At 25.6% G+C, this 14,065-nt stretch overlaps 1 protein-coding gene and 1 long non-coding RNA gene across 2 annotated transcripts; one reads left to right on the plus strand and one right to left on the minus strand.

The window, feature by feature from the left end:
* Positions 1-352: 352 nt before the first annotated feature.
* LOC135924578 (RNA-binding protein 12-like) lies at positions 353-12,220 on the minus strand. The gene is made up of 2 exons (XM_065459651.1): positions 12,070-12,220; positions 353-3,089 (listed from the first exon to the last, which is right to left on the minus strand). The coding sequence occupies exon 2, from the start codon at positions 3,085-3,087 to the stop codon at positions 436-438; it is 2,652 nt and encodes an 883-aa protein (XP_065315723.1). The 5' UTR covers positions 3,088-3,089; positions 12,070-12,220; the 3' UTR covers positions 353-435.
* LOC135924585 (uncharacterized) lies at positions 11,935-12,468 on the plus strand. Its single transcript, XR_010571332.1, has 3 exons — positions 11,935-12,221; positions 12,266-12,329; positions 12,386-12,468. It is a non-coding gene; the product is annotated as an uncharacterized LOC135924585 (long non-coding RNA).
* The last annotated feature ends 1,597 nt before the right edge of the window (positions 12,469-14,065 follow it).

Below are 14,065 nucleotides of genomic sequence, written 5' to 3' on the forward strand. Positions count from 1 at the left end.
TTGCATTTGTATGATTTAAATATTCATGTATAATATGAAAGATTAAAAAAATATACTTATATATGTTAATATTTTGAAAAATCAAAATTAACTTTATTTTACTTTGAATCAATTTTAATTCTTTATTCGAATTGATATTCGGAAATATTATTCGCGTTAATAAAATATTTGATTTAGGATTTTTTAAAAAAAATTTAGGTGTTGCTGAGCAATATTTGTTCCTTTTTGACGCCAATTACTCATTTATACTCAAAAAATTAATGTATAATTATAAAAAAATATCCGTGATTTTCTATAATTTCTTTAGCACTCAGATTTTTCAGAGAGCAAAATATTTGTATTAATGGTCAAATTTTTTATTATAAATTAAATACTAATTCTAAAATATATTATAAATAAAAATTACAAATATATATTATAATCATAGTAAAATATTTAAATGTGAATAACAATATGCAATTTCTTATTTTTATAAGGTTTATCATTCATACCTTCTAAAGCTTTTTGTGCTAAAGCAGAAGTGGGAAACGCTAAAATGGCTTCTCCTATAGGTTTACCACTAGGTGAATGGACCATATGTATTGATTGTGCCAAGCAATTGTATGATTTAAACAAATCTATAATATCATCAGCGCAAGCATCTTCTGGTATATTAGTAATTTTTATACGAGAAGCTCTTGATCGATTTTGTAGAAGTGAAGGGTTTGAAAAATTATTTACGGCAATATCTCCAGGCGTGTTCCTTCGAGGTACATAAGATTTACTCCTTTGGTCATCGTTTCTAGGATAATTATTTGGTTTGGCATTCCCTGTATCACATGGCGGATCATATTCATCTAACCAATTTACCACATCAAACTGTTTTAAAAACATATTTATTTCGAAGGGATTAGAAGCTATGACAACTTTTAAAGGGGCATCAGGTCTTATAAAACTACCATGCAAACTGGTTATAGCTTTGTGCACATCGTTGCCATTAAAAAATTCAACGAACGCCTGGCCGATAGGGTTCCCATTTTTTCTCAAAATGTGTATTTCTTTGGGGTTAAACCCGAACCGAGAAAGGTGACTAATTAAGTCATTTATACGGACGGTATATGGCAAACCATTAATATGAATAGCCGATATTATTGGATGAGAGTTATTAAAGTTTTTATCAAAATTTCGTTTATTATAGGTGCCCATATGGCTGCTTTTTGCGATCATCTTTAAATTATCTTTCACTAAATCAACAACTTCTGCTTTATTTATTGGCTCAATAAATAAGGTTCTCTCGAAAAAATTAGATTTGTGCAATTGTAAAGCAAACTCATAATCGTTTTTATTTGAAAATTCGGCATAAGCCACTCCAGTGATTCTACCATTTTCCTTTTGTTCTATGTGCAAATTAATGAGAGGAATATCTTTGAAAAAATTCTGAATATCTGGTGATTTGGCCTCATAAGCTAAATTTCTTAGTCTGACACAAAATCCTATGTTATTATCGGGTTTTGGAGTAAAAACATTATTTACAAAAGGTTCATTGTTATTAATCATATTTGTGGTATAAGATACATTATTCCTATTGGATACCGCTTGGTTATATGGTCCTAGTAATGAGTTTTGATTGGCGCGATTAACATTCGATATATTATTTTTGACCGCCATGCATTTCAACCACATTTGCTCGTTGGAGTGTACTACCTCTAAGGGATTACCCATAAACTGTAGGCCATTCTTTTGAATAGCTCGCTGAAAACTATGTGCAGAATTAAATTTTATCATAATACGATTCGTTAGCATATTCATATCATCCATTATTGGGAACATATTGTCCGCCGTTATATCACAATCAGAGAAAAACTGCCAGACGTCTCTAGCGCTATAGTTGATTGGCAAATTTTTAATCTCTGCATAAAAAAACAAAGGCATATTAAGTTCCAAATTCGGAAGATCTTGACTCGTATAATTATAGTTATTGTAAGACATGTTTGATTGGAAATTATTTAATAGACCTGGTTGATTTGATATTAAATTATTTTGACTTAATGTTAATGCGGGATTAAAAGGAGGATTCATAATTAGAGGAGAAATCATGTTAATCGAAGGAATATTTTGAGTAGAAATTGGTGGATAGTAAGGTGGAATTATTTGTGCGTTTAAATTGGGTTGAATAGTTATTAACCCATTATTAACATTTGGTTGAATAGGGATTGGCAGATTGCTGGAATTCGGTTGAACAGGGATTGGCAGATTGCTGGAGTTCGGTTGAATAGGGATTAATAAATTGTTGACATTAGGAATATTAAAAGATTGCGTAGAAGGCATGGGAGGTTTCGAAAGAGTATTGTAGACACTCTGAGAGGGGGCATATGCAGAATTTATTGGAACAGAAATGGAATTCTTTGCACTTTGAGAAATTACATTACTTTTATCGTGGGCTTCGTTACTCTTAGAGCTCGACGTTATGTAACTTATAGGATCCTTATCATACTTTTTAGATCTATAATCATTGTACTTAGAAGTAATTACTTCGCGCCCTTGTACATTATCTTTGTATTTCTTTCTTTCCACGCTGGAAGAACGAGACCTAGATCTATGTCGTGAAGATCTTTCTCTATATCTATCCCTATCTTTAGAAGGAGAACGAGACCTAGATGACTTCCGTCTCCTAAATTTGTCAGGCGAGATGGATTTATTACCGTTATTTTTAGAACTGCTGTGTGCGTATTTATCTTTTTGGCCACTGTGACCTCTCAGACTCTTATCATCTTTACTATTTTTTATATCTTTTTCATTGGCGTTAGGATTGTTTAAGGCAGCAGCAATCAACTTTGCTTGACGTTCCCTTGCAGCTAATATGACGTTTTGCATTTCCGTCCTTGAGGATAATAAAAGCTTTATTCTGTCGTCCCTAATTTTTTTGTTATTGAGATTCATTGCTTGACGAGCATCCTCATCCGTGGCAAAACCTATGAACGCATCACCATTGTCTCCACCTACGATGTGTACACCACCCTCTGGAATTTTCAGACCTTTGAAAAACTCACGAATGTCTAATGAATCAGCAGCTAGTGGAAGATTTTGTAACCTTATAATGACAGCCATTTCTATTTATATTTATTTTTTTAAAAAAAATTTAAAATCTTTTATCGACTAATTTTTTTAAATATCATGTTTTAAGCAAATTTTAAAGGAATATAATTCAATAAGTTATCAAATTGCTAAAAAAGATATTATAAAACTATAACTTGCTATAGGTTTGAAAATTTTATTACGATTTTATTTACATCCATTCTAAAGAATGAATTTATTATATTACGTTCCTTTATCGAAGGGTCATTTTAGATGAAATGAGAATATCGATGAATCTTTTAAATGAATTTTTTAGCGATTAATTATGTTAAGAATTTCGATGATTGAAAAATTTTCCTCTATTAGTTTGGGAGAATAGGTGCGTCAAAGTTCAAAAGACGTGTTGCACATTTTGCAACACTTAAAATAAGATTACTAGAAAAAGATAAATGATAGAAAGATAAAAAAATTGAAAAATGTTTTAGCACTTAAGAGATAGATTTTTTAGCATCTGCGACGGGTTCAAATTTCTGAAATTTTGTAAAGGATTAAATAAATAATAACTATACTACATAAATCTCCTATGAAAAAAAATTTGTTTATTTTATATTTCAAATTTTGTTAAAATCTAGGTGTCATGTGAAAAATTGACTGATTCTGATAATTTTGCTATCTTATGGCACGAACTTATGTCACCAGCGTTTAAATATTACAAAACTCATGAGCAATAAAATTTAAATGAAATAATCATCACAATATACCTAAATACTATCAAAATGACCTTTTTATTCTGATTCTTAATGAAATAATCAATGTAAGAATTAATCTTTCTAAAAGAAATAGTATTAAAATTCATTTAATATATTATAAAAATAGACACTAAAATATTCCAAACCCACATTGTATGGTTAAATATGTATTCACTATAAAGGAGATTGCGGACAGTTATTCCAGATCTTAGATATTTTTGTCAATACCATTTTAGACTATTCAGTTAAATAAGCATTTTTTTAGCGATATTTTTGGTGAAATAAATAAAAGGGGGCTGGTCGGCAACTTTTTAACTAAATGATAAATTTAATTAAGTAAATTACACATTTATTTTTTAATGACTATCTGGTCTGACATATTTTGGTATTGACATAATTTCTAGAGAAAAGTATTTTGTCATCTTTTGATTTGATAAAAACTAAGAATCCAAATGATACAAAAATCATTTAATTTTGCAAGATGTATAGATAATTAATGAAGTTGGTTGGTGTTCCTACCATATATATGAAAAATTGCAATCATATATTTTGAGTTTGTAAAGGAAAAATTGAAATGTTATTTCATACATTAATTTTATGTAAGAGAAAAATAGAAGTCAATAAGACTTTAAATTGTTTTCACCATTCAAAGTTCTATAGACATACATCACAAGTAAAATAAGAATGAGCTAGTGAATATATTTTTTCTTCATACCATTACAACAGGGAGAACATAAGCCATATTAATTTTTATATTACGCAAGCCTGAAGATTTTGGTCACAGATCGCAGAAAGTTTTGGACATCTATTCGTTAAATCTCGAGGCTCAGACAATATTTTCTGCTAAATATTGAGTTAGCGGTTTTTTAAAATCGTATCAAGCCGTTTAGCAACACTAGCTTTTAAGATTTATATATTTGTTAATAGGATTAATGAAACATCCAAAACAACACAAAATCATAAACTTTTTTTCGAAGAAATCATTTATAAATCTAAATCGACAATTAATCTGTTAATGAAATTAACTTGGTCTCATTGATCATAATTTATTAAATTGCAAATGAATAATTAAAAAATGAATGAAGCAAACTTTTATAAAACATTTCGCAATGTAATAATCTATTTAATATTCGCTTATTATGGGACCCTTTAACTATTCAAACTCCGACTTTGAAAAAATTATACAACCATTTTAAATATCTTCCTATATTTAAAAATTTAGATTTAAAAAGATCAATTGTGACAAGTAACAAAGTATAATGCCGTTTAACCCAGAGAATAAGGCAAATTTAAGACTAAACCCTACTAGTATGGTTAAGGATTACTGAGGTTCCTTTAGATGGGTGAGGCCATCATATTAGCCTGTATTGTTAAACAGCTCGATTTCGCCAAATTTAAATTAAGAATTTTGCTAATAATATTACGCAGCCTCGAAATTTTAAGCCTTTCTGCCATCTATGAGCAAAATCTACAGATTTGCGTAATATTACTTAGCGCAAATATTGGAGTAGTTATTTTTAAAAATCAAGCGGTTCAACAACAGTAATTTTAGCATATAATTTACAACAAAATTTCAAAAGATAACCCAGTCTCCCTTATTATCAGGTCAGTATTAAGTGTTTAATAAAACAAAACACATAAGTAATCGCCACTCGCTCCAAATTAAATATAATATAGATAGTATTTTATTCTATTATAATAAAAAATAATAGGCGTAAGTTCATTTTTATCGCAACAATACTTTTTCGTTATATTGTGCTTATCGATAAAGTACTTTTAATTTTTAAAAATATATAGTAATTAGCGAGCTAATTACCTGAAATAATATTGATAGCTTGTTTATTGAATGTATGACAACATTAATTTATAATGACAACATTTTTTGATATCTTATATTTTAAATTCACAAAATTTGGAATATAGACGCAAATTACCATCGTTTTTTGAGAATCAACTGATTTTTTGAAAATGGCGGCTTTCACCTGTTAAGAGTTGCAATTTTTTTCAAAAATATGCCATTTTGTTACATTTTAACATTTAATATATTAATTTAAACTTTTTATATTCAATATACTATTTAATTTATTCTCTACCCAAATTTATCGAAAATTCATCAAAAAATATATCAAATAATTTTCATTTATCTAAAGATTTGAATATGACATTTGCCTCTTACAAAATAAACTTTGGCAGAAATTAAAGGGTGCTACTTATTTTAAGTAATTACAAATATATCAAGACTAAACACTCATATAGACGTGTTAAGTTTTAGAATTGTGGTGTAACTAAACATGCCTACGGAGCCACTTTTCCGCCCATTTGTAATAAGATTTATAATTTAAAATTCGTATCCTTAAAATACATAAGAATTTTTTACTATTTATTGATCATTTCATAATTCATATCCTATATCAACAATTTAATGTTCGAGTTCAAGATCATGAAAACATATAGATGTCTCTAAAATTAGATTCATATTGTTTTGAAATATCAAAACACTTTCAAAAAATTACATATATCTTACTAAATTTAAATCTATTTTTTTGGCAAAAATATCTTTTATCTCGGAAAAAATTTCTTTGAAAAAATCTCTATTTCTATTATAATTAAATAACATAAGAATATTGTGTACTTTATTACTGAATTTTTATTATTTTATAAAAAAATAAACAATTTGAACAAAGTGTAGCATTCTTTTTGATTATCTTTGATTTAATTAGCATAATTATCTAAATTATTAAAATTATGAGTTCTAGTGATTTCTAAATACATATATATTTCATTGCTTGAAAGATAGTGCAAATTCTAATAATCCAATACATCATTTTCGAACCTAATAATTTTATTATTCATACAAATCGTAAATTTTCAGATTCGCAAGATAAATTAATTATTAACTTAGTATTAACGTAAGCCTGGTGGAAAATAAATCGCAGTAAAAAATTGGGTAAAAAAATTTAAAAGGTAGAAAAAATTATTTCAATTCGTTTATAATTTGGTTTTTTGTGATTTTAATTAATTTAAAAATATTATGCCAAATTACATTTTAAATCAACCATTGTTCTAACTCAAGACTGGTTTCTTAAGACTATTTTATAGTATAATGAAAAATTATTAAATTTATATCATACTTCTTTAAATTTATTAAGATTTATATCTCTTATTAGAAATAGACTTAAGGGACAAGTTTTACTCGACCTTAATTTAAAATGATATGATCAATGTTTCGATAGTAAATCAGATCGGGGGAGATATGGACTGTTGTAAAAAACCTGGATAGGACCAAAAGCCCCATATAATGAGCTATTTATATAAGTAGCAAGAGATTTAAAAACATTTAACATGCCATTTAGTCTAGCTATAAACATTGCCCTATTTTAAATGAGATGATTAACTTTGGGGTAAATATTAAAGATGGAAAATAAAAATCTAAATTTTGGATAAGTTTTATCTGAAATATCGGATAAGGGAGAGATTGGTGAATCGCCCTAATTTGTGAGTACTAATCTGATTTTCAATAATACTAAAAACCTTAATATCCTAATTTCTAGAAACCAGGCTTTACTTTAATTTATTCGTACTTTTTCTAATCTCTTGTATTTTTACACTCCTTGAATATTGTAATTATTTATATAAAATATTTAATATTGCTATTCATGTCATATTCTGTTTTGAGGTGTGCCTAGGGGGTTAATGGATCTAATATTGTTATTCATATCATATTCTGCTTTGAGGTGTGCCTAGGGGGTTAATGGGTGTGATCGTGAGCAATTTTAGAAAATGTTTTGTAACGAGGTCATGTTTTTTTGTGGAAAATTTTTTTTCGTAATTCATAATTTTTTAAATTTTCATTCAAAAAATGTTTTTTAATCTGTCAATATCATTTTCTTCCAAAGGTCAGGCAAGGCTGATCTTATATATTTTAGATTATTCATTAATTTTCATAAAAATTATAATTGTTTCTTTATACCTGTTTTATTGGTTAGTGAATATCTTTTTTATTTATTAATAAGAATTCTCCAATGGCTTATAAATAATCCCAATTGAGGTCATCATCCTTATGTCACAATAAATTTGTAAGGGTAACATTTTTTAATATCAGGATTAAATAAGGCGTAGGTGAAATATAGCATTTGGGAGTAGGTAGATAACAATTTTTATTTAGTGAGTGGAACGAGTGTAACAAATATAAAAATGATATCTATAATGTTATAATATAAATATTTAACTTATTAAAAATTCACTAAAATTTTTTAATGATAACTAAAAACGTAATATAAATCAAAAAGGAGTTTTGAAAAGCCAAAAAAAAATTAAATTATACATCTCACAAATAATTCACATTTATCGATATATTTTAAAGTAAATGAAGAGCACTTTGACACATTTCCTAGTTCATCTCCGTAAGAAAAATAATCTGAGATTAAAATTTTTTCTTATATATCAAATATTTGAAGTTGAGAATCTAATTCTTGGTTGATTTAAAATGTATTCTACAAATGGATATTTATTATACAATTTAGACAAGATTAGAACTAATATATATTAAATGAGTCAATAAAAACAGATATCCCAAATAATCACAATTTTTAAAACGATGATAATTTGAGTTGATTGTATTCCGAAAATTAATCTTCACATGAATTAAATGATTTGTATTTTGGTTTGTAAATAAAATTAGGATAAGAATTAAATAGTGAAAATAGTTTAAAGAATTTTAGTGCATAAATTAACCAAGATTATAAATCTTAAATAGATAAAAAAAAAGAAGATATTTTGAGTCTAACTATCATATAAGCAACAATGTAAATGTTTCTTTAAACGATTTTAAAAAAATTAAACTTTAAATAAAAAATTAAGAGTAAAATTTTGAAAATACATTAATATTATTAATTTTTATATTCAATTTTATTGATCTTCTCTTGATCTATTATTTCAATAGTTTCAGGACACATTGGCACTAATAGAAATAATTCATATATGAAATAATTCATATATAAAATATTTTTTTAATATCTAAAAAAATCTAACTTTTAGCTTAATAATTAATGTGGCAAACTATCATATAAGCAACAATGTAAATGTTTCTTTAAACGATTTTAAAAAAATTAAACTTTAAATAAAAAATTAAGAGTAAAATTTTGAAAATACATTGATATTATTAATTTTTATATTCAATTTTATTGATCTTCTCTTAATCTATTATTTCAATGGTTTCAGGACACATTGGCACTAATAGAAATAATTCATATATGAAATATTTTTTTAATATCTAAAAAAAATCTAACTTTTAGGTTAATAATTAATGTTTATCTAAAATATTATAAATCATGTTACTAATGCCTAAGATCTAATAAAATGTTTTATAAGAAAAGACAATATGGAACCTAAAACTGTTCATTACTTTTTTGAAGCTTCTGACTGAATTCCCTTTAGAAATTAGAACACTGGCTTTTATATACTAGCCATTTTAGATTTTGAAGATTTTATATATGCATTTTTTGTCTTAGGTATGCTTAGAAAAGAACTAGGTGAGTTAACTTTCATTTGGCATAAAAATTTCATAATGGCCTAAATTTTTAGTAGTTGAAAAACGATTTTAAATTACAATTCCAATGTTTTCAGGAATTTGAACTGAACCCAGAGATTTATATTTTCATTGTAAATAATGTTTGGAAAAATATATTAAGAATTTTATATTGCATTTTTATAAATAATTCAATTTACACTTAGAACTTTGTTTTTAATATAGTATTCTCCATTTTTAAATAGCTTAATGGATTATAAAGTCTCTTCATCACGCTATAAGTTATTAGCTTAAAGAATATCTTACATTATCTTGGGGTTAATTGATTATTAAAAATGGATTAATGGCTTCACATTATATCAATTAACCCTAACGAGACTTTAGGTCATTAACTTTTAATTAGAATATAATTTCCATCTCTTGTAATTACATTTATTAACTTGCCATAAAAATATAAGAGAATTATTTTTTAAAGTATTAAATATGATTATTTACCCTCTTGAGTCACTCATCTACAAATGCGTGAATTAGAATTTTCAAATTAGGGTATTTTTGGAAAAATATATTTCTTAATAATTATCTAACTTCTAGCAGGACTGAAACCAGAATCAGTTTGCTAGCTTTTAAAAAATTTTGAGACCAAATCCTATTTAAAAAAATTAGATTTAGTTAATAAATTATGACAATATTTTATGGTAGCAAATTTTTGGCCATGAAATTAGGATAATATTTTATGGTAACAAATTTAGGTCATGCTTATTAATGTATATCATAAATGCAAATAAAAGGGTAAAATGTTAGTTTGTGATTCTTTGAATACATGTGAATAGCAAGTGAAAGGATAGCTAAAACCTTAAGCTTCACAGATTTAAAAAGGTTAATTTATAAACATGGAAATTTTACTTTTATTTAAGATAATCATGTTATGTTCTTGGCATAATTTTGAATATGATTATTTGTTTTTAGCATAATTTTAAATAGATTTAAACATAGCTGAGTGGTATAGTGGAAAGTAGCAATAGCTTTTTGTCTATATAAAAAAGCATGTAGATATACTGACCTGATTTTTCCAGTAATCTACTATTTAAAGCCAAACTAGTTTCTGCAAAGTTTTATACATTTTTATTTTTATCATATTATGAAATACATATTTAAGGCATTCTTATATATCTTCTTTTGAGATTATAAAAATTCTAATAAATTTTTTTTAATATATCTTAAAATTTTTCATATAAACCCTCTATTGTTTAGATCATATTTTAATACACATACCACTAAATACAGTAAAATATCAGAAGCAAATTACAAAGATGATATAATAACACACTATGTATTAATATAATCATATTAATTACCATATTGAGAAATCTTTTCTTTAAAAAATTACTATTTTGAATTGACTCTTTTTTATTATTTCCTATGATAAATGTTATTTATCATTACAACTAATTGTTTATAAAAATATTAAAATTTAGTATAAAAAGTAGCATAATATTAGTATTGATTGCTTATATTTTTGAGAGCACAATAGAGGGTAAATGTTAACTTAATAAATGCCTTATTAAATAAATGTGATAAGGAACAAGAGTTCCAAATTTGGTTGCTACTCGAATCTTGGAAATAACGATGAAAATATGGTGCTTGCAATATCAAAATATTTTTCTAATTATATATTTATATTTAAAATTTATTTTTTGAAGGTTAATATATAACAGTCTGCCTTAGTAATTTTTGTTTTTGAAAATTAGGAGCAGAATTTTGACAGAGAACAAGACCTCAATTGCTTCTCTAATGCCATTATACTAAAATTTATTTACTTTCTATACTAAATGGACATTTACAGAAAATAACAATTATAGACCCCAAAATTTCTAGTTGAGGTATCAATTTGAAAAGTTGAAAATCTAGATATTTGCAAATAACAACTTATAAATCAATTTGCAACACTTAAAAACTTTAGTTTAATAGCATTTTGTGCCTGCTAATTTTTTGCTTAAAGATCTAACTGAAAGTATCATATAAAATAATTCAAATTTATTATCTTCATAATTTTGAAAGCATTCTTTTTAAATTTTAAAAATTATTGTTCCACATTTAGGTAACATTATTTATACAAGGTCAAATTTGAGGAATAGCTTTTTTGCTAATATGGTTTAATATTAATATTTTTTGATAATAAATATTATGCAAATAATCAAACAATTTTAATATATAGGTTTTAAAGACAACAATTTTGAGTAAATTATTATTTCAAAATTTTTGACATTCCTTAGAAAATTATATAATTTTCTTTTAAATATTTAATCTAAGGTTGCTAATATTACTTTTTTTTTATTGAATATCAATTAACCAATACTAAAAAATGGACTTATATTATTTGCCTTAAATTCATAGATATGAATAAAAATTATTATTAATTCAGAAATCTTTATGATTTAAAAGTATTATAAATTTCTAATAAAATAACTTGTGCTTCGTATATTTAATTATTCGCTATATTCTTGACAACTGAAATATGAATAAATATTCCCTATTCGTAAAGGAAGCATAAAAATTCTCAACAGATTAACGAGTTTATTTTAAAGATAAATATAGTTACTCGTTTTTACATAATGAAGCTGAATTTAAATTTATTTTTTTAATTTCTAAGTTTGACATAACAGTGTATAATTTGCATATATTTAATACAAAATGTTTAAAAAAAATTGGTAATACGCAGTAAATGATTTAAGTTTTAACCTTATATGTTCCTAAAACTTCAACTTCTATAAAGATAATTTGCAATATTTCAGGAATTCCTACGAGAAATTTTTCAATATGGAGAATAGTTGATTTCACAAAATGGAGAGAATAATAATAAAGTGATGTTTGTAAATGACGTCACGTGGCAAGTTAATTTTATATATTTAAATCTAAAAAAACAAATCCATTATAGCAGCATATTTTTATTAGAATTTTATTAGATATATATAAAGTTTATTGGTGGAAAAAAATAAGAGGTAAAATATATTATCTATTAATAAATATATCTCTATAAAATAAAACAATATTTCAGAAAAATCATTAAAAGACCAAAACTATTTAAGTTAATACATCAAGAGGACTTAATGAACACTATAAAAATGCAGTTGAATTGGGAAATTTAATAGATCTTCTTTACCAAAATTTAAAATTCCATTTTGATCGCCTATGATTTCACAAAACATTTGTCATATTTTTTGAATAATTTTTTTATAGAGCGTGAGATTCAAATGAACCACATGTAACTTAAATCCTACATTCAAATTTCCTCACCCAATTTTGAATGTTCCACTCGTTGGAATTCATACTATTTAATGCTTGAAAGGGCAATATTGTTGAAGCCATACTTATCAATTTATTTTAACAATGAACCTTGAGAGTTTCTGGAACCGTTTTATTTTGCTACAGAAATGACCTCGTCTGATAAAACTCCATCAATTTGAATAATTATTCATTTATGTTTTAGTTTATTCGAACATTTATAGATCTATAATAATAATAATCCAAACATTATTTTACATAAGCCTCCTTAGCTGCTTTAGCAAAACTTGAGTAATATTGTATTTTTGATAAATACCTATATATAATATCCACAATAATTGACCCACGTTTCAAAATTTCATAACATTTATTATAGGATAATACTTCAAAACTCTGATAAAATATTTAACAGAAAAATAATACAAAATAAATAATAATTTCAATTTATCTGTGAAGATGAAATAAAAAGTAAATCAAAAAAAAATTTACCTTTTTTGAGAAAATATATCAAATCGAGCCATGATAATAATAGTTCAATTGGAATAAGTTAATATATTGATACAGTCCCCATTTTCAAAGATATAAATCCCCTCGAATGGTGGAAATTACACTAAAATATATATCATATTTTTTAAAAATTTCCAAAGATTATCTGGCAATTCCAGAAACCTCGATTAGCTCTGAAAAGATGTTTTAAGAGGGGCGTTATGTTAAAACTGATCAATGTATTTCACTAGGTGTGCTTACTATCTAAGAATGTCTATACCTAAAGAGTTGGATGCGTATGGAGAATCTCAAAAATATATAATTGTTTCCTTTCTAATTTTTTACACTTTTTTCTTATGTTTTGTGTTGAATAAAGGTTTGTAAAACATGCTGTTTATTTTTTTCAATTCAATTTCATATCTTTTTCAGAATTATGAATTTTAGTTTAAAAATGAATCAGGAAAAATATCTAGGTTGAGTTCTCTAAAATAATATTACTTCATAGTTTTTAACCATATATTTGTTTAAAATAAAATTAAGGTTTTTTTTAATCACTATTTCATATTTATTTAAACAAGGTTTTTTAAAATCCCTATTTTACTCTTTTACATTAACAATTGGAAGTTATACAAATATCAATATAAACCAATAGCAATAGCAGGAACGGACTGGCGATACTGTGGCCTCGTGGGCAAATATTTACTAGCAGCCATTTATATAAGAGCTTCGCCTCATACCACCATTCGAGGGCCTTTGATCGGTTTTTACCCGGACTTCGGCCAGGATCTATTTAATGACTTGTTGACATATTTTTATTATTTCTTATATTTTTAGAGAAAAATGCTTAACACTATTGGTTAAAGATAATAATACAGTTATAATTGATAAGGACATCAGAAAATATCTTTTAAAGACATTGTGGGATGAATAATATGAAGATTAATTATTTATATCATTTTTTTAAAAA

Source organism: Gordionus sp. m RMFG-2023, chromosome 2 (genome assembly GCF_954871325.1).
Source record: "Gordionus sp. m RMFG-2023 chromosome 2, tfGorSpeb1-WG-v2, whole genome shotgun sequence".
Lineage (NCBI taxonomy): Eukaryota > Metazoa > Nematomorpha > Gordioida > Chordodea > Parachordodidae > Gordionus > Gordionus sp. m RMFG-2023.

Excerpts from the sequence above, each read along its gene's own strand:
- LOC135924578 (XM_065459651.1), bottom strand. The coding sequence starts at position 3,087 with ATGGCTGTCATTATAAGGTTACAAAATCTTCCACTAGCTGCTGATTCA.